Here is a 21908-nt window from a genome sequence, read left to right as displayed (position 1 = left end):
CACATCTTTTCTTTAGAACCAAAAAGATATAAACATGACAAACATTCATACATAAGTTTGGCAGCCAAACAACACACTTGAGCATTTCTGCACAAAGCAAAATAAATTCCTGCATCTCTTTAAAGCATTTGTGCTGAAGCCAATTTCATCTCTGTACCAGTGAATGCAGGATGCAGCACTGGTTAAGACTTAATACATTGCTTCAGTTTAGACACAGGTACCTGCAGTTATATGTGGTACAAGAAAGTGACACTTTTGCACAGGTATGTTTATTTTTTCCTGTGTTTACAGTGCATCAACTGTAATTTTAAACCATTCAGAAAGCACAATTTCATACCAATTTTACATACTTTACATCACAGTTCAACAACGTTAACACAGTTGTATATACTAAATCAAATGAACAAAATGGCCATGAACATTTACACTATTCTTCTGTAAACAAGTTTTTTTTATAAACAATGGTAAATTGAATTAACACAGACCACCATATGAAAGAGGGATAAACTTTTCCTTAAATAAATCACTCTGTTTATAAATACTTCAATTCTCTCAATATACATTTACAGACATAGTCGATTAAAAGCTGATTACCTACACTGTTCTTGAAAAAGAAAATGTCTAGAGATGGACCACAGTGTGTCAAATTCACCTAACATAAGAAGCAAGCATATGATTAGTATAGTGTTAAAAGTATTACTGTACTTTAACCTCACTTCTGTTTGTTAACATCGACACTGAGAAGATTGTCATGTTAGGGAACTTTTACTTGAATTCCAGCAAGTTACAGTCGATCTTGTAGTACACGTATGGGTAGTACTCCTGTTGACTGAGGTTTAAACCAGGAATATCCATAGTTGCCTGCAAATAAAGTTTTGAAACCAGTTATACCCTTACAATTCAGACTCCTATACAGAAGCAGATGAAATATTCATACGTTTTTGAAGCAAATAGGCCAGGCAAGACTGCAAGCTTAAATTTTCACAATCAAGCAACTGTTTAACAACAGATAAAGTTAGAACTTTGACAAATGAATAACAGTAGTTTTCAGAATTAAATACAAGTGCTTTTTCAACATCGAAGTAGTTCCGTATCAGTATTTCACACCCGTTGCTCCAGTAAACACACACTTTATTACGTGGAGACACTGTCAGTTTCTGATAAGAATGTTAAAAGGGTGCTGAACGATCCAGGAAGTTACGTAAAGTTCAGCACCTTTAATTTTCACCTGAATTGTCTCACATCCTTGTTCCCCAGAAGGGCCTGGAGATACTCTGGAAAAACATTACATTCAATATTACATTAAGAAAGATTATTTTTAATCTTTTTAAATCCAGCTAAACTTATGGTGTGGTATATATATTTATTTCATCTTTAACTATGAAAATCACTGCTTTTCAATACAAAACAAATTAGTAGAATAAGCCTGCCAGCAAACCAGTTTTAAACATGAAAATGAGACCTCTACAGATGGAAGGGCTGACTCCATTTTGACATCAATTCAGCCTCATCCAGCAGAGAAGGACAACTATGTTAACTTAAAAACAAAGACGGCAATGCAAACAAAAAAAAGTTTTGGTACTAAGGCCACTGTTGTTACAGACTGTGGACAATTTATGCATTCCTCTGGGCTCAAAAAAGATACAAAGCATGTTCAAGTTCCTTAAGCCTAGTTTGAGATCAGAGTTGACTTGGTTTGAATTCTTTGAGGACATGAATATGTTTGCAGTCCATTGGTAGTAGGAAAGAATATAGTAAGAAGAAATTACATGAGACTTTTAAACCAGACAGCTCATCAAATACAGTAGTTGCAACTTTAAATATAATTTGTCTTCCAAAAATGTAAAATAGAAGAGACATTTTTTATAAGGAGACATAATTCTCTATACTGTGAGAGAACGGAGAATATGGAGAGGTATAACTTTTTAATAAAGCCAAGACTTTTTTTTCTGTTTAAACAAACTGAAACTAATATTGAAGGGGAGTAGCAGTCACAAAAATACTTACATCAATGATAGCTGCTGCGCTGCTGTCAAGGTGTTTGTATAAGTCATACAAAACCTCCCTCAGTTTCTTCATTGTTTTCTTATTAGGCTGAAGCAGCATTGCCTGGAAGTTAACTGGCAAACCATACCTGACAAAGTCAAGTAGAAAACTATGAAAATGCTGAAATAAACCTTCTTTTATATTTCAAAGTAAAATCTGATTTTATTTTGAGAAAGGATCCTATTGCTGAAGAGGAAATTCTGCTCATTACCATTTCTGCAAAACCATTCTGTTTCTACAATTCATAAGGCATCATCAAAGCAGAAATTCTTTCTTCAAGTTGAAAATAATAAAATAGAAATGCTTCTAAAATAATTTAAAATCTTTGAATACTTAGTACAATCCTCTAAGTTACCTGAACTCTCAGACTAAGTTTTGAACACTCCAATTAGTTTACTTGAAAGACTTTGCTTATGCACTTGGTGGAGAATCCAGTCTCTACTCAATCCTCCTTCTTAGAGGGCTTGAAACATTTGCCAACATTCCAATCAAGTTCAGCTTTCTTCCTTACTCAAGTTTTATCTTCAAAATAAGCCCATAGCAGCTATCTAATGGACTAGAATGAAAGTTAATGTGATTTGTTTTCTTTTTATCCTCTGGTTGTCTCCTTTATAACAACTTATCAAAAAGGCTAAAAACACCTTCCCCTTTCCTGACTAAGGCAGGAGCCCTTTCAACTCTTAAAAAAAAAAAAAATCAAGGTCCTTCCTTCTGCAGAACGACTACAGCTGTTCTTAACTAGTAACTTCACTTGTGGATAGGTGTGAAGAAAAAAAGCAGAGAAAAATTACAGTTTGAAAATTGAGTGGTTTAATACTGAAAAGTTTAAACTACAAAATTCTTAGAAAAGCACATTTTCAAGAAAAAGCATACATTTCATGATGTTAAACTATTTTACTCAAAGCCCAAATACTTTGAACTACTCTAGTTGGCTCTTGTTACATGCAGCTCGTGAAGTAAGCTAGAAATCAGCAAACATGCCTTCCTGCTACTTACAGAGCATGTTTAACTCCTAAAGCACTACTGGAAAGACTATCCACAGTACAAGATACACTATTACCTTCCTCAAATATTCCACAGCTGGCAACAAGAGTATTGCCATCAGCTGTTCTTACTGCTCTACTTCTTGCTTCCTCCTTCCCAGAAGAGCAGCGTTCACACACCTCAGTTTGGTAATCCCAAGCTAAACGTAAAGTCTTACAAAGTCTAGGAAGAAAAGCACTGTTCAAATCTGCCTCCTTACCTTAAAACAGATTCAACAAAAACTCGTAATGCTTTCACATGGATCCATGCAATGAAAGCTTCACTGAAATTAACTTTCAGCCACCGAACTAGAGGCCCCTGTGAAAGGGAAGAGGAAAAAAAAAATTAGGTTATTCAAACATCAGAAAAAGATCCAGCCCATTATCCATGTTTGAGCAGCTACTCAATATCTGTACCATGATAATAAAGACAAGTTTAAGGCAGATTACACTATAGACATAATGGCTCAAGGGAATTTGATACTAAGTAGAGAAATTTAATGAGACTTCCCATTGTCTCTTCAGTTCACCATCTCAGCTCTCATGAGCTAACTATATTAAAGATCATTTTACTAATATCTGATTATGTCATTCAAATACTTGTCCATTGTCAAACTTCATATATTATCAGCTGTGATGCCAGCCCTTGGTTCAATGCAGTGAGGAGCACTTACACTCATCCTAGAGCAGATTAGCTGGGTGGCAGGCTGGGTACAGCATGTCACCCTTGCAATGCTTTCTCAGAATCACAAGTTCATGAAATTTTTATGTAATAATAACAAGTCTTAGATGTCTCTCACATTTCTATAATAACTAGTTTATAAAGACTTACAAACTGTTTCTTCTTGTCAGTTGACAGTCTATTCATTTCTTCTTTATCAGCTTTCATCTCTTCTTCATTATACTGGAAGTCACGGACCAAAAATCTGCGTTTGGAAGTGGATAAAATCAGAAGTGGTTATCGAGATCCTTCAAAGCATGAGAGACAGAACACACATAAAATAAGCCTTACTTATATTCTCTGGCTTTGTGCTTGAAGTCATCCACTGCCTTCCTGAACAAGGTGACATTACAAAGGTAACTGTCTTGGTCCTCAAAGAGTACACTACATAGGAAAAAAACAAACCAAGTGTCACAATTAATAAGGTTCAAGTCAGCACAGATCTGACATACAATTGCATAAGTTGTACTTTATTGCTACAAGGCAAGAATATAAATGTAGATAATCTTATGGGATTTAGTTCCTGAAATAAACACCTTATAGAGAAAGTAACCAACTGCTCTTAATTACTTCCTTCGTAAAGGACGGCAGCTTATAATTCACAGTCAGAGACTTCACCACTCAGAAACACTTCATATGATATTTTTTCAAAATAAAAATCATTTTACAAAAAAAGGAACTGAAACTGGCTCAGTACTGAAAAGTTTGGACTAGGGATTTATTAGAAATATGTATTTGAAAGAAAAATTAAATGGATTTAAAATAGAAAAGTACGCAAATTAAAAAAAATATAGGTTGGCAAGAGAAAGTGTTTCTTAGGCTGTAGATTTACTATTTTAGAATTCAAAATAATACTGCTTATTTTGAGGTTTCATCTTAGGAAAAAAGCTTGAAGATATTTAGTCTGTTCCTCAATGTCATACTGTCTTCAACACAACCATTATCCAATAGTTTAACGAGTAGCCTTTTCTTAAGCTACCCCTAGGTTATGGTTTCCCAGTAATTAAGAATCATTAGCAGATCTCCCACTAGGCTTAAATTAATGCAACTCAAATGTGAAGTCATCCAGAGCAAGTTCAGATTTTGTAACTGGCACAGAGCTGGTAATATCAGATCTGTCTGATCAAAATCTCAGCCTGTCAGTTAAAATTAACCACATCGATGCTTTGTACTACACACTGACTTTATTTTCAATGTGGTAAAGTGGTTTAACAGTATTATCAAATTTGCCCATCACAGACACCAAGCACTACCTTGGTACCAAGGATCTAAAGAGGCAAGTTACCTTTCTTTGCACATAAGAAAACCATTTACACTTCCAGTTCTTCATTCTTTAGAAGCTTTTGAAGAGTATCTATAACTTGTTTCAAGTTCCTCCAAATACAGACATAAAGCATACAGGCCAGCAGCCAGTACTTGTTGCTAATCCCTACAATGCCCAGTTTGAAGCTGAATATGCCTGACCAGAAATGGATTAACTTTTCAATTCTCTTACTCTTCCCACATAAATTAAGTTTGATAACTTTGTTAATCCTAGAGTTAGAGGTCATTTGAATTTTTCCTCAACGACAACATGATCAGGCTTGATCAATAAACACATTTTGACAAGTTTTTGACCAATCTTTAAAATTCTAAGTCACTCCAGATAAAGAACACTCCTAAAACACAGCATGCACAAATATGAGACTTAGCATTTAAAGACTTACTTGCTGGAACGTGGTACAACCATCTCTGCTAGTGTTTCATACTGCTTAACCCAGTCATTATAATTTACCCTAGAGAATACACAGGTTATGGTTAGACTTTTACCACTGTAGTAAGAAATCTGAGATTAAAGGATCAAGTGCTTTTAAAAAGGTTAAAAGCATTTAATCATCACATCTTCCAACTCAGGTGTAGGTTGTAACAAATACTCAGGACATCAGGGACAGTACTCCTCTTGCTGTTTTTATAATTGCTGATAAATAAACTAAAATGATAGCAGAAGTAATAAATTTTCAGTCTTCATGTAAATTTAAAGTGTAAAATTTTTGAAATTAAAGAACTACGAAATTAAATCAGTCATCATTAAGTACAGATCTCAGAGGACCAAATGGACTTAACTGCCAAGGTTGATCAGAAACTCCTTATGCAACTCTCCTCTTCTGAGTTACTAATAGGACTACTTTTTCCACAATTACAAACAGGTTCCCCATGGTCCTGCACTTGCCTGAAGGACTGAGAATTTTGGAAGCCCTGCCTTTCTGCAGTTGGTGGTGAAGAGGTTCCATCCTTTCAACACCAAAAACAAAATCAAAGACAAATAACAGCTGAGATATACTAACCACCTGCTTTCTGTTGTAGTCACTGCAAAACTGTTTTTTCTTCACCAGTTTTACATATGACAGACTCTACTGCTTCATTTTGTAAAGAAAGCCAGTCAGCTTTTTAAAAGTTGGAAGCTCCTTCTGTTCCCAGCTCCACAAAGACAGTCTAGTGCTATTTTCTCATTTTACAAGAGTTTTGAGGGTGTCTGTATCATCACTTTCCTTGGCCAAGGGAAAAGATGGAGTTTCTGTTGTTTAAATATTTCAAACAGGAATCACCTGTTCCCCCAGCAAGCCATTGGCATGACATAAGCAGGGTTCCACTGGTAGAGACTTATCTAAGTAAAAAATCTGTGTTCTGGCAATCCAAAAACATGCAGAGCAAAGCAGTTCACTTCACTCACTTGGTGGTGAAAGTCAATGTAGTTCTAACCAGGATAATTTAATTATTAAGCCTTCTAATGTAAAACAAGTCATGTTTTTACTCAGCACTTACTATTTTCATAAGGATGCCTTCTGCAGCATGACTAGTCACAGAAGACACTAGATAAGAGATTTAAATCTAATCTCCTGTTTCTTCAAGAAATTCATGAGCACTCAGCATTCCTTATGATGAATTCTCATGAACAAAGGAATACAGGCACACAGGCTCATTTGCCTCTACGAAGCATCTGAATGTTTGTGTTTGCTCATCCAGGAAAGCCCTAAACAAATTCAGATGTCCTTTCTTACAGTATTATAGGGTTGTGAGATCTATTATTTGATTTAGATTTCTTATTTTATTCTGCTCTTAAGATGAAAAATAAACTTACTTTGGTACAATCACTAATAATGTGACCAAATATTCTGAATCGAGTACAAAGTCCTCTTTCTTTACAATATCAGCAAGACTTCTGGTTAGCAAGCTTCCCCTGCAGAGAAACAAAGACAGCCAGAACAATTACATGTTTAAGAACTGAATTTGTCTGGATAAGTTTACAGTGCTTGATAATATAACATTTTCAAAAATACGTTTTACCTAACCAATTGCTATTAGCAGAGCAAACAAAATGCCCTTACGTGCATTTTATATCGCACTGTCCAAAGTCACTGAAAGTTTTTATCAGTAGCTCCGCTGCTGTGCGTCATTTCCATATTCCAAATACCTCACATGCTTAAGCAGCCAACTTTTCTTTTTAAAAGTTATTTAAAACCAAAAGAAGCATTAAAACCATGAATTGTGAATTCTACTACATGGAGCCTCAGAGTTACAAGTAGTCTAGTACAGACCTACAGAACCTCAATAAAAAAAGTCAGAGCAGCCTATTGCCTCATATTCACAAAAGATGAAGAACATACATAGATTTAATGGGGCTCAGCTCACAAATTACCATGGCTTAACACAGAAGTTATGGCTCACTCCTAAAACAGCTTGTCACATATTATCATTAGTATGACCCATATTTCTGAATCAGCCAGCAGGCTTGTACCATTAACTGTAATGGCAGGGTTGGGGCAAATTAATCAACCATATTTGCACAGAAGAACTACTGTACCTCAACTGTATTTCAGATAATCATCACACGTATGTGACAAGACAACAGGCAGTCCCTGTTTAATTTGTTATCTGTGTGCACACAACTGCTGTCTCTGCTGGTTAATAATGGGGGAAGAAACCCAGTAATATTAATATGCTTAAAGCATAAATTGGAGTGAAGGAAAGACTTCCTTGTTTAGACGAGAGACAACTTCGGAGCAGTGTTACACACCACTAACAGCAAGCTCCTCTCAAAAGCTCCAGCAATTTATACTATTTGTACATGCTTTTGTGATTTCGTAATAGCTTTTCATTCACAAGGAAGCTAATACCAATCAGTCAGCTGGTAATAAATGTTCTTTTATGACAGCTGCTATTCAAGGTCAATAAATACCTCAAAAATACATTAAGCTTAGAGCCTGTATCACTCCACATTTTTTAAGTTTTCATGCTTAGATAACTTCCCTGTGCTCAATTAGCAAAAACCAATGTAACTTACGCATTCTTTCTTTCCAAATTCTGAAGATTCCCTTTCAGATTATTGTATGCCGAGGCTCTTGCTTTTAGATCATTGTCAATCTGGTTTACTCCCTTAAAGATAAAAAGAAAAGGAACAGTGTCTAAAGAACTAGAAGAGAACTCATGTTTGGCTTGCCATTTCTGCAAGACATCCTTCTCAAATCCATCCTCCAGGACAAATTAGCATGATTACCAAAAACTATTCATTCCCAGCTAAGTAACTTGGCAGTAAGTGGAAGAACACAAAACAAATGAAGCAATTAGTACGTCTTAAACAGCCGACCATACGCATATCTGTGTGTACCCTATACAAGGAAGTATTTTAAATCAATATACCCAGTAACAGTTGGGTAACAAAGAATGTGGCACAGTGTTGGTCTGGCATAATAGTGCTGCCTACTGTCTGCTTCACTGCCTCCTCACTATGGTATGGAGGTATAAGCACATTAAAATTCCCAGGGACAAGTTTCTGAACACAGTCAAGGGAGTCTCGCTTTATATGGATTTATGCCATTGACGAAACATTTTGTTTGTATAAAACACTTCATCTGGGAGATCCAGATATGATTTTGTTTCCACAAAATAAATATCTCTTAAAAGCAAGGTCACTTAGTTAAATAGCGACCTTGTTTACGGTAACACCGAAGTTGGCTTGTCTGTAGCAGGAAAAAGTCATCAAAATCCTGACCATTCTGGTAGTTTTATTTGGCCACACATTAACAGCTTGCACCATTACAGACACAGCAATGCTTTAGACAAAATTATCTGAAAATAACAAAATTGATTTAAACAGATGAGTATTTCAGGCTATTTAAATTCTTTGACTGATATAACCTTTAGCAAAGCTTGTGGAACATTTCAGCAGGTGTCACACAACTATTTTACACTACAAGAAGTAACACTAACACTTTTTTTTTTGTACAGGTAGAAGTCAGCATAGGGAAAAAATTAATCAGAAGCTATTAAGGTAGTGCCTTGGTGCACCTGGACTTTTTCCCAGACTGACAACCTTTCCCTCTGCCTTTTCCAAGGCTCAAGACTTTCAACAACAGTCTAACTATGCATTACTTAATGACAAACCCCAAAAACCATCGATACCAAACACTGCCTTTACAAACCCATTCCATTCACCATTTCCTAATTGGCAACACTCTAGTTGCTCTCATTTTTAAAGTCAGTAGCCTTTTAAAAGAAGACTGTTCAGACAAAATCCTGTTACTGCGGCGCTGGCTAGAGTTTACTGTAAACAACAACCAGCTTTGCTTCCTATTGAATGTTAGAGAATGCAGAACCACAAACCTCAGTGTCACAGCAGAGCTCTTGAAAATGTAATTGTGTAAAATTACCAAATGAAACAACAATATAAACTTCCTTTGGGGAGCAGAATTGGTGAATAACTCACAAAGGTCATTGCAAAAGGAGGCAGACTTGTGATATTGCTAAAGAAAGTATCAATCTAACTTAGTGAGCCTACTTCTACACATAGAAAACCCAGATGTTTAAACCACTTACAAAGTTGTTGGCAATACACGAGTGTCCTCTTGTATACAACTGAGCTATTGTACATCAGTGGATGCCTGGGTTGCTGGAACGGTTGGATTAGGGCACCAAGGCTATCAAGGTTGTCTCCTTGCATAACAGTCTTATGACTAATTTCAAATTCAAAGAATGACTAGATTAAGACAGCTGTCACATGGCACAGATGTCATCTTTGAAGTATTCAGTATTGACACTGGGGTTCATGGTACTTCTGAACATTATAAGCTGAAAAAACTTGATGGATATTTTCAGCATATTTCATTTTATTTCAAATGTTTTTAGCACTGCTGTAATTTTTATTCAACTGACAAACTCCCCACTGCAATTGCTGTTACTCATTTTGGCAGATATCAGAACCTGCTGCCACAGTGAGTGAGGATATAAACCATACAGGAAAAATAGAATCTCATGATGTGACAAGCTTTTCAAATTATTTAACATGTCAAAAGGCTTCATAGATTTTAATTAATGTAGCTCTATCATTTTTTCTGTATCACCATGTTAATCACATGCCAAAGTGAAGACCTTAACTACGTCAGGACTCTCTTTGCCTTGGGACAAAACTGCTTGAAGTCCCACAACATGATCTCCTTGTAGAGTCACTTCTACAAGAACATAAGGCAGCTTCTTCAGTCATCTTCCTTCTCTGTCCCTACGTAATACAAGTACAGCTAAACATGAAGAGGAATGGAAACCCTCAACAGGATGACTCAGGCCTAACTACAGCAGAGCTGTTTCTCTGCATTCAATATGCTGCCTAATAATTCAATGAGGTCCCTGATGCAGATGAAGAATGTAAGACAGTTAAAGTTCAGGTTCTGGTATACAACTTTGCTGCAAGCAGATTATTTATCTAGCAAACTCCAGGACACAGCATAACATGCACTGAATCCTTGATAATTTTCAATAAAGGGCATGTCCCTTCATGTCCTTTGTTTCTTTTTCAGGAAGTTTAACTGCAACAGAAACAAGCTCTGTATTATAACAGCTGGAAATAGATCAAAACTTCATTTTTGATACCTTCTTCTTCTGAAGTGAATATGTACTAAAGTAGTGTCAGATATTAAGATTATTATATCTGTGAGATATTTTCAATGTGCCAATCTTAAGAGCCATGAGACAGTCTTCCTCCAACAAAATGCCACACTGCAGATGTTTTCCAGGAATAGTAACTGACTGTAATTTGTGGAAAAACTTCAAGAAGCAGTGATAGTCCCAAAGAAAATATCAAAAATTAAAAGTGTTAGTTGCATTCTCAGTCAGCTTTGTACCATATATTAAGATTTTTGTAATCTCTGAAAAAAAAATTAAATTAATAGGTTCAGGAATCTGCAGTTATAGCAAAGCACAAGTCTGTCCATCCCAACCCCAATTATAGTCCCTACTTAGGCATCATCAGAGTCTATCTCTGTAGGTATCCAAAGAAGCTGCTTTTTTTTTCCAGGTTATGTATTTCCAGCTAGTGACAGACAATTCCAAGAGCCAGTCTGCAGATTACATAAAACAGGAAAGCAAAAAAAATGAAAAAGCTGTGAAGATATTAAAGCAAGAGTTGCTTACAGAGAACTCTCTCACTGTTTGACTACAGTCAGTCGCTGCTGAGGACCCTGTCTAGGCTCACAGCAAGCACAAACCAAACGAAACCCTCAAAGTACAAAACATTTTGCCAAGGTAAAGATGAGGAAAACACATGAAAACTCTCAAATGAGCTTTTCTTACATCTAACACTGAAGGCTTATTTTTCCCCTCACAACTGAGTGCCACAGCTTTCAGAAGGTAAATAAGTTCCCTGGTTCACTAATAGCCCACAAGGTCTGAGAACATCAGACAAACAGCATGCTAGTATAGCAAAATTTGAATGTAAGCAACATCATCTGCTAGCTATTTATTTGTTAACTCAGTGACCTTAGGAAACAAAAATCAGGAAAGACAGCATGATGGCTTTCAGGGAGCACTCTCCAAACCCTATCTGCCTCCTATGTATGTCTTTTGTTACTAACTGCTACAAGGTTCACTACTATTGTTATCTGACTAAAACAGACAAATAGCTTTGAGTAGCAAGTTTTGTGCATAAGTATCTGAAGTTCAAATACGAAATTTTCATAAAACAAATTACCTTACCTTTGTAATAATTTCTGAAATATTCTTCAAGGATTGCTTGATTGGGTATTTGGCCATATCCCACTGGAACCTTGTTATGTAGGTGACCAAGTCAACTAAAATTGTAATGAACTTTGTTAAGATAGGCAACAAAAAGATGGAGGTATTATATTCCATGTAGAATTGCTGTAACAGAACAGAACTGTAACAGAGTCTTTGTGGACCTTGCCAAGTGCGGACCCTGTTGCTTAGAGAAATCTGAAAATAAACAATCAAGTTGTAGGTTATCCGTGACTTCTGCCTTCAAGATATTGGTTTCTCCACCACTGTAGACCCTAAATGATATTTACTACCAACTCAGTGATCGCTGGAGAACTACAGACAGGAGCAATTATTTTTTGCTCTGTGAGAAAAATGGGTTAGAGGAGGGAGGGTTACGAAGGCAAGAAAGGCAGCAGTGATTACGTGGCTCACTTGAAGCCTCAGCTTTGTAAAGCTACTTATGAGAGACACTACTCCAAGCCCCTACCTAAGAATCATGCTAATCCACTCATATCAGCCTCTCTTCCATCAATATGAGCTGTGTTAAATTCTATGAAATGGCTTTGAAAACAAAGTACTGATTCAGAGACAAGTGCAGCTTTTTACTAAAATAAAATGCACCCCGAAATCCTTCTCAGCAGGGCTGTTCTCAATCCATTCATTTGAGGGTTGCCCTGACCCAGGTGTAGCACCTTGCACTTGGCTTCACAGAACCTCAGTAAGTTTCAGGATCACTGCCTTCCCTCCTACAGTTTTAGGATGCACAAATCATGGTTAACACTTTACCTCCATTAGCCAGAAGATTCTCCTGAACTTTATCTTTACTGTCTTCTAGAACATCAGCCATATACTGGGCCACTTTCTTTACAACACTGAAAAATGAAAGATAAAGATATGTAAAAAAACAAAAACAAAACATGCCATTTGAGAAATATCATTCACAAAACTGATTTTAAATTGCCTGAGATTGGATCCAAAGTGATTGGGTCAAACAAGGACAATGATGATTGCTTTACATACAAGCATTCCAAGAGCACAAGCTGGGCTCAGTATCTGGAGGAGACCAACTTCTCAAAAATATTCCACAACTTTATTTAAAACCTTCTTTAGTGTTGCTTCTCATCAGTTCTCAAAAAGGTGAGGTGAGCTCCCTCATATTGGTGTAGACTTCAAATGTCATTCCAAACTTTTTGGAAGTCTGTAATACTTTCAAAATCCTAACTCTTTCTAAAAATAGACAGTGAGGTAGAAATCATCAATAATCCAAATTAAACACAAGACAACTCTGACAAGGAAATCCGATACTCAAGACCTGCTTACCTGACTAGAAAAGCCATTTATAACATTACTCACATGGGCCATGATAAATAGTTTCCTTTTCTACTTAAAACAACTACTTAAAACTTCTCTCCTTGAAACAGAAGATGGCTCCACAAGTTCTGGTTATGTGAAATATTGTTACTTTTGCTCAAAATCATTTTCCAAGGGTCAGTAGTTACTTCAAAATTAACAGGTCTTGCATTTTAATATTAGTGCTGTTCAAGCATTTCTGTGGATTAGGAAATAATTTGGTACATTCTCAAAGTCTGTAAATTGTACTCTTGCTTTAGTCCATTATACCATCACTTCCTGAAGCTGCCAGGCTCAATTCTTAACCATTCTCCAGGACCCAGCAGCACATAGCACTACTGTAGGGACAACCATCCTTCATCAATGCATATTCCACAAGAAGTTCAGATTGTTTTCCTTTTTTCAAGAACAGATACTAGGAAAACCAGCATCCTAGCTTTCTGTAATCTTGTAGCTTGCTGACTGCCTGCAGAGGATCACTATGGAACAAAAAATGCTGAAAATAACCTGTCTATTATTAGGACTCAGCAAACCATCATATCATTAATATTTTGCATCCTAGTCAAAATAAGCTGTTACCTCTCCACAAAAGCATCCAGTTTAGCCAGCTCATCTGACAAACCAACCAAAACATCCAGTGTGCCAACCTAGAAGCAAAGATCAAAATGCATTAGTAGTTGTATATAAACATAAAAGGTAAAACCAAATAACAATAAAACTTAAATCTTCCCAACAGGCAGCTTTGCAGAACTACACGAAATGCTGGACTCTAGGACTTCAGACTTTTCGATTTACCAAAGTCACACTGTGTTTCATTTGCTCAAGAGACTCCCATAAAGCACTACAGTATCAGATTAACTCACTAGTTTGGTGCATGGTTTCAGTCCAGCAATCCAAAACATGTTAAAACAAAGTTTAATTTATGAATTGGTTGTATTTCCCACAAGGCACTAGCTTCAGCATTTGATTTACTAGTTTAGATCAAATCTGAAATTTCTCTAATCAGGAGTCAGTGCTGGAGGCAACCAGAGGACATTGAAAACTGACAATAGAAGAGTAGTGCAGCAGTCAGACCAACAAGAGTCTGGACTTTTTGCATCTGGGGTAACAGAACATCTGGTTTGTCTGGCTTTCACTCTTTCTTCCCTTCTCCTCCAGAAAACACTTTCTTGCCTAATTTCAAGTAGTTATCTAGAGTACACATTTCTTGCTGAAATATTACAAGGCATAAGTGAATCTTCTGTCTAGCCAAGACACTATAACATTATTTGTAGTCTAGCATCTATGTTCTATACATTTGAGCACTCAGATTCACATTATTCCTTTTCTCTTTAGCCTTGAAGCAGAAAGGAGCAGAATTATTTAAGAAACACCACAACTAAATCACTTTCTATGCCCCACCTTCTTCTAAGCCACATGCAGAATAAAGAAGCTCATGTTTTAACTAGTCACTTATAAGCCAGAGGACAAGTAAGTCTTCAAGCAATAAGGCTGCTGTTCAGTGGAGACTAAATCACTGTTTCAATGAGTTTTAACCAAAGGATCTCACTCAAACAGTTTTACCAGGTCCACAGAAGCCAAACTTTATATAAGGTATATTCAACTTTTGCCCTACAGGAAGTAGAGTAGAAGCAAAATCAATCGTTTCTAGCCCTAATGGGCCCCATCAGTTTTCAGTGACAACTCCCCTAAGTGCTGTAGCCATCCTGACTTATGCCAAGGATCCCCTGGGAGGAGACAGACATTTGTTTAGTCCCTATTCTAACTCAGGACAGTCCAAAGTCATGGCAGTTGGAATATCCTCTTAAAAGACACACTGAAGCACTTTGTGCCTGGGCTTGTTCCATAGCAGAGACAGGAAGAAGGCATCACACCACCCGAACTTGATCCATTATGTAGACAAAGATCAATGGCATTTTTTTTCTCTTCATTTTTATAAACTTTGATGAGCTTTCAATCCACTAAGCTGAGCTCACAATTCTTCTTGTTCAATAAATATTCAGGTGTCAGGATAGACCTTTTCTTAACAAATACACTGGCTTGTAACTTTTCCATATGCTGATGATCATATTAAACCAAAATAAACTGCTTTAATATTTTCTTCCTACTTGCTTCTCACAGGAATAATTTAAACAGTTTTTTTCCCATTTTCCATAACACACTGGCAGGTCACACTGGAATGCTCAGCCAGAGATAACCACTACTTTAACAGAAGAATGTTACTTCTGGACAGAGAAAAGGCAGCAGCTGTTTGACTACACTGTATTTTAAACTGAGCCTTTCCACTGCATCTCAGATAGAAAAGGAACAGACAAAGCAGAAGGAAAAAAACAAAAAAAGCAAAACAAAACAGTCAAACTATCATCTCAGTACTCAGATCACAAGTTTCCATTTTTCTTCCCCAACTAACTGCCAGCAGCATAAGATCATCCTTGGAAAAACTGCTGTATTAGCTAAAAGAACTCAGGTTGCTGAACCTTTAAAACATATAGAATGAGCAAAGTTCACAAAAAAGGTAACTGTTGTCTCAATTATTTTTTGAGATCCACACATAAACATCAAAAGAAGTCAGCTGTACTCCCTAAAGCGTCTGCAAGTACTCCTCACCTGCAGTTTTAGTCTAGAGAAACAAAGATGATGCAAAACAAACACACTTCTTAGGAGATGACACAGGGTTTACATACCTTCAAGTCCGGAATGTTGAACTTTGAATTAGTAGAAAGATTGTTGTGTTTTGTAGTTGCTGCATGTAGTTTCTCCCACGTCTGTTGACAGGTTTTTTCCCCAGGAGCAGAAATCAGCCAAAACTCGGTCATTTTTCTGCCTTTATCTTGATGCTTTCTGCTTCTGAAGATAAAGGCAGGACACTAGTAGAAGGAAAGCAAGGGAGAGAAGAAAAAATATCTGCCATTAATGCAGCATTCAAAGCTTGGCCTGAAGAAAAATATCTCATTCCATGTTACTAAAGTGCAGTTCCAATCACTCTAAGAGATTTTACCCAAGAGTATCATGTGGTTTCAAATTCATTTTTCCTATCTTCCAAATCACATCTGCACAGTTGGAAAGTCTTTTTAAACTGCCCATGCTGCAAGTTAAGGTGGGCTGAGTTTGCAACATTAGCATCTTTCAACTGTACTTTCACAGAGAGATTACAAGCAAACAATCTAACTGAAAATAAATCCAAAAAACAGGACCCAAATCATATTTTCACAGCTGCATGTATTTTCCAGCTTCTGTACAACAACTTTTTCTGAAAGTATCAGAGAGAAAAAAAAGGAAAAACCAAACAAATTTCAACTCTGACATTATATCTTTTCCAATAATTTTTCAGATTAGGACAGTTTTTTAAAGTAAGTAAATGCCAAAAATTACTTAACTGCAAAAAAATTTAGTCTATTCTTTCATGCAACTAAGGTTCTCCTGGCAGCTAAAAATTTCAATGAAAAGGGGAACACTTCCTAGCCTTGATGTCTCTGTTGCTATTGTAGACCATCAATAAAGTAACACGTACTGGCATTAGTCAAGAGAGTGTTGGTACTAAACATAAATGATGTTGAGTTACTTTGCAGACAAGTTCAAGAAGTTAGGAGCATATATGTTCTGTGACTAAGAAACATAGGTTGCTGGTTGACAGCTCCTGGATTTTTTTTAGTAAGGGAGTGAAGAACAAAATCAAAGTGCACCTTGACAGAATCTAAATGTCAAATTTTGATATCTGCAATGTCTTCTGTAGCAGCTTTGAATGAGCAGAGATTAACCTACCTTTCGTGAGCACAGACTACAGCACTCAATCTTTTTGAGGAAGAACAAATCACATATTGCATTTTTAAGAATTAGAATGTGGTAGCAAACTTTGCCCAAAACACCACACATAGGTCTTTCATCCGTGTAATCATTGTAGGGGCAACAAGTTACCAAGTAAAAGGCGGAAGAGCCATAACACAGAAATCCAGAATCCTATTCAGTAAGAGAGATGGAACACTGCATTCTCATGTTTTCCTCAAACATAAATACCCTCTAAAGAATATGTATAAAGTTTCCAGAGATTATACTGGCTAAGGAAACAATTATGTATTTACAATGACACAGTCTCACTCCCTGCATTACAGACTGGGAAAATCAGCTCACCATCAAAATTTTAAATGTCTTTTCCCATTAAAAAGAAAAAAATTAATAGACCCATTGCAAAGAAAAATTGCTTTCAATAAGTAAAGTTTTCCAACCTTTCAAAGTTAGCTTTCCAAGACCAACTGTTCAGACTTCATATGATGACTCCAAATCTACCACAAACAAGCCTGAAGTTACAAACACCTAACAGACTTGCAGCAAATCTTTTTCTTATGCTAACATCCCAATGAATTATAGCATTTTATGATTCCTTAATATGTGAGGCAAAAATTAATTGTTCATCTGAATAACCAGGGTCCTTCTCTCCTGCTTAAAGTCAGATGGCACAGGTGTAACAGTCGTAGCTCCCAGGAATCATTAACCCAATGAAGTTCCCTTCCTCACCATTTCTGCGTCATTGGTTTTCCTGAAGTTCTGCTCCATTTCTAATAGGCATGGAAAGGAAGATGATTTCCCATTCAAGGTACTTACTCAATGGAGTTTTGTCAAATACATACAAAGAAAAAAAAGCTTGATAGAAGAGTTTTAAGCGTTTGTTTTATGTGAGAGGGCTTGAAATCAGAACTACGGGGAACACCAAACAAGAAGTGAAGAAAGGAGAAGTGCTACAGAATGGTTAGAAAAACAGAAACAAATGCTGGTTGGACAAAGAATATATATAGACCCAGTATAAAATGAAAGCCAAAAAATTTAAAGAAAGGGACCACAGGATAAAGCAGGAAATACAGAAAAGAATGGATAAGTGAGCTGTTGCTTACACCATGCAACTCTATGACCAGCACTTTTTTGTAATGTACTGAGCAGAACGTGTCATAGCACAGTTCCACTGTCACTCTTCGCTATTTTTGCTGTTTCAATTGTTTCAGCCATACACACTTTAGAAATATTCACAAATGGATATCCCCACACACAAATGGAATGGCCCACAACACATATATTTCTCAGTTTTAAAACATTCAATATCACAGTACAAGTACAGATAATCAAGCTGATGCTTTCAAGGTGGTGTTTTTTTCCTAAACATTGTCCATTCCATACCCTACCACACTAAAATATTTTGAGTACAAACCATGGTCCTAGTTCTGCTGAATGTGGGTAAACCCACCCATTAATGGGTGTAACTGCTTCCAAGAGGCCACTGTAAGCAATTTCTGGCCAACACCAGCAAAATGAGTTTGCTATATAACCAAAAAAAAGTTAGGAAAATGAGAAACAAAGTTTATACAAGAATTTCTCTACAGACCATGTTGATCCAAAGTTCAGGCCTTCCAGGGACAGGTTCTAGAATTCCAACTTTATGGACATCACTGAGATAGCTACCTTGATATTTACAGTTCTACAGGTCATTGAACTATTTTAACACTGAACGATGAAAACTTTCATATCTCAAAACCAAAAATAAATTCAACCTTGCAAGACCAGCAGTGCTCTAACCCATCTCTATCTCATTCAGTACTATTAAAGAATGCAAGTTGTCACTTATAAGGGCTTAAGAAATTGATTACAATGCTCTTTTACCATTTTAGATTCAACAATTAGGCACCATCCCTTGGGGGAGTTTCCCTTGACACTTTCTCGAAAGCATACCCATAAAGTAACACTGAAGTGTTAACAATTCTTCCATATGCAGTTACAAAGAGACTTCAGTAACATAAACACATCACCAAGATGTTCTACTAGTCAAATAAGCACTACTCGTCTCTAAAATGCTTGCAATGTTTCATCCCTTGAACTTTTCCTCTAAAGTACCTGGCTGTGAATCTTCACTACTCTAATGCCTGAAATGAGTTTGAAATATTATTTAAAATGTATTTTGCATTACTACCCATCATTTATACTGTTTCATCCCTACGTTATTAGGAAAAATGGACTTCCAAAGAAAAATCTTCCATGCAGTATACTACAGTCTAAAAGAAAACCTCTCAACAGCTTTTTCAGTGCCGTTACTGGAAAAACATAGTGATGTCAAAACAGAATCTCAGCTAAGGTCCCCAGGGTGAAGCTCGCTCTCAGAAATCACTTCTGACGCTCGGCCTCCACGTTTCACAAACAGAAGCGGCCACAACGAGGAAGCCGGGGAGATTTCGAGATTTCACAAGGAGTCGTCCCCCCGCTCGTGCGGAGGCGATCTGGGCCGGCCTGTGGGCGCTGTCCTCGCTGCCCACGGAGCCGCCGACCTCGATCACCGGGATTAGCTGTCAGTTCCCTTGGCCCCGCAGCCGCCGGTGCTCCCGGGGCCGCGCTGTCACTTGGCCCTGCCCGAGGTGAACCCCCGCAGAGCCGCGGCCGGGCGGCCCCAGGCCCGGCACAGCCTCGGGGGCCGCGGGACCGCCGGGCCCGGCCGGCGCTGCCCTTCGCGCCAGGCCCGGCGCCGGGGGAGGCCGGGGCGCTGCGGCAGCCGCTCGGGGCAGCGCAGGCACCCGTCCTTCCCTCCTTCCCCGTTCCCCTTCCGCTCCCGGCCTCGCCCCGCCGTTACCGTCACTGCTCCATCCTCGGCCCGGCCCGGCCCGGCCCCCCCGTTACCGTCACCGCCCCATCCCCCGTCCCATCCCCATTCCCGTCACTGCCCCATCCCCATTCCCCATCCCCATTCCCCACTCCCCATCGCATTCCCCATCCCATTCCCGGCTCCCCCGTTACCGTCACGTCCCCATGCCCGGCCCGGCCGCGCCGCCCGCACACCCGCCGGCGGGTCACGTGACCCGCGGTCAGCTGACGCCGCTGCAGCGCCGAGCGCGCGCGGGCGGAGCAGTGGGCGGGGCTGTGACGCGGCCGCGCGGGGACTGACGGGCGCGCGGGGGCCGCGGGTTCGAGGCGCGGCTCGGTGTCATCGCCGCTTCCCTTCTCTGCGCCGCGGACAGGGACTGCCTCAGGGCCCGGCGGGCCCCGCCCGCTTCTGATAAATAAACATGGGCTCGATGAAGGAATTCGTGTGAAAACCGCGTACGGCTGAGGGCGGCCCCGCGGGGAGATGTTGTTGGGGAGGCTCTGTACGATTTTGCAGAGAAGGATGGTCGGGTTTTGAAAGAGTGTGTTTGTTCTTGGCTGCGGTCAGTAGGTTTTCTTCAGATCACAGAACCACAGAATCAATTAGGTTGGAAAAGACCTCTGAGATCATCGAGTCCAGCCTATGACTGAACACCACCATGTCAACTAGACCATGGCACGAAGTGCCACGTCCAGTCCTTCCTGAAACGCTTCCAGGGACGGTGACTCCACCACCTCCCTGGGCAGCCCATTCCAGTATCTAATCACCCTTCCTGTGAAGAAATTCCTCCTAATGTGCAACCTAAACCTCCCACAGCACAGCTGGAGGCTGTATCCTCTTGTTCTATCACTTGTTAGCTGGGAGAATGCACCAACCCCACCTGGCTACATCCTCCTTTCAGGGAGTTGCAGAGAGCGATAAGGTCTCTTCTCTAGGCTAAACAACCCCAGCTCCCTCAGCCGCTCCTGGTCAGACTTGTGCTCCAGACCCTTCACTCCTTCTCTGGGCCCCCTCCAACACCTCAGTGTCCTTTCTCAATGAGGGGCCCAGAACTAGACACAGGACTCAAGGTGTGGTCTCACCAGTGCCAAGTACAGGGGGAAAGATCACCTCTTGGAAAACACAGAGTGTTGGAATATACAGGGGTAGTTCAGGGATCATAACTATGGGAACATGTGTGCTGCAATGCTTTACTGCTGTCAGTTTGCAGCAAAAGGCTTGGGAAAGAAGGACACCTGCGTGCAGGTGACGAGTGGGAAAACATGGACTTGGAAAGAAACTGTTGTGGCGTTATTTTGGCACCAAACCCCATTTGTCTTACTTCGCACTATAAATGCTGAGTGAAAAAGAGCGGTTGTAAATTGCTCCATTACTAGCAAAGTCAGTTGTTTTTATGGTGTGAAACTGCCTGTCATCTTAATTCACAACATTATCTGGAGAAAGCAGGAAATGTACACAAAAAACAAACTATTTTGGCTTGCTGGTTTTGGGGAACCAAATGGTTTGTTCCTATTTTTTTTAGTTGTTTGGTGTTTCCTTTGGGGGGGGAGTGGTTTCAAATATGCAAGAGTTGGGGCCCTCCTATAGCTGCAGGCAGCTAGTGGGGAACTGCAGCACAGAGGAGGAACAAATGTCATCAGGGATACCAGAAAGGTGGCTTCATATAATTCCAGCCCAACAAAGAAAGGGGCTTTAGGTCCCTGGGAGCAACTCCAGGCCTCTACTCCAGTGCTTTTCTCCCCCTTAAGTATTTTTAGGTTTAGAAGCTCTGAACTCTGCTTAGTCAAGTTCAAAGTATGAATGTTGTTAAACAACGCCTGATGGGACAGGTTAGTCTTCCTTCAGCCATTTATGTTGTCCTTCAACCACCAGAGGCTGCTGAAAATGTTCCCATTGCTGAACTGCCCACAGCCATTTTTAATACTCTTGACATGCTCCTGCTGGTACAATTTTGTTAGAGAAACTTTTCTCATATCAGTATAAAAAAACTTACCCCAAAAGAATTCAGTAAAATAGAAAACTTGCCTACCTTAAAAGTGGGCAAACTTATTTTTAAATACTCACATTAACAATTCCATCAAGAATAATTTCTTAATAGAGGAATTACTAAGTAAGTTTTCAATGAAAATTC

At 38.8% G+C, this 21908-nt stretch overlaps 1 protein-coding gene across 1 annotated transcript; it reads right to left on the bottom strand.

Annotated features, from left to right (window-relative positions):
* Nucleotides 1–247: 247 nt before the first annotated feature.
* On the bottom strand, nucleotides 248–16028 carry ATP6V1C1 (ATPase H+ transporting V1 subunit C1). Its single transcript, XM_027717532.2, has 12 exons — nucleotides 15846–16028; nucleotides 13741–13808; nucleotides 12598–12683; nucleotides 11791–11885; nucleotides 8111–8202; nucleotides 6908–7006; nucleotides 5496–5564; nucleotides 4081–4173; nucleotides 3901–3994; nucleotides 3290–3387; nucleotides 2008–2134; nucleotides 248–861 (listed from the first exon to the last, which is right to left on the bottom strand). The coding sequence occupies exons 1-12, from the start codon at nucleotides 15975–15977 to the stop codon at nucleotides 766–768; spliced, it is 1149 nt and encodes a 382-aa protein (XP_027573333.1). The 5' UTR covers nucleotides 15978–16028; the 3' UTR covers nucleotides 248–765.
* Between the last annotated feature and the right edge of the window lie 5880 nt (nucleotides 16029–21908).

This window comes from Pipra filicauda, unplaced genomic scaffold (assembly GCF_003945595.2).
Source record: "Pipra filicauda isolate LSUMZ 115617 unplaced genomic scaffold, ASM394559v2 scaffold523_size368350_pilon, whole genome shotgun sequence".
NCBI classification, from domain to species: Eukaryota; Metazoa; Chordata; class Aves; order Passeriformes; family Pipridae; genus Pipra; species Pipra filicauda.
Note: the sequence above shows the minus strand (reverse complement) of the source record. Positions and strands in the feature narration are given on the sequence as shown.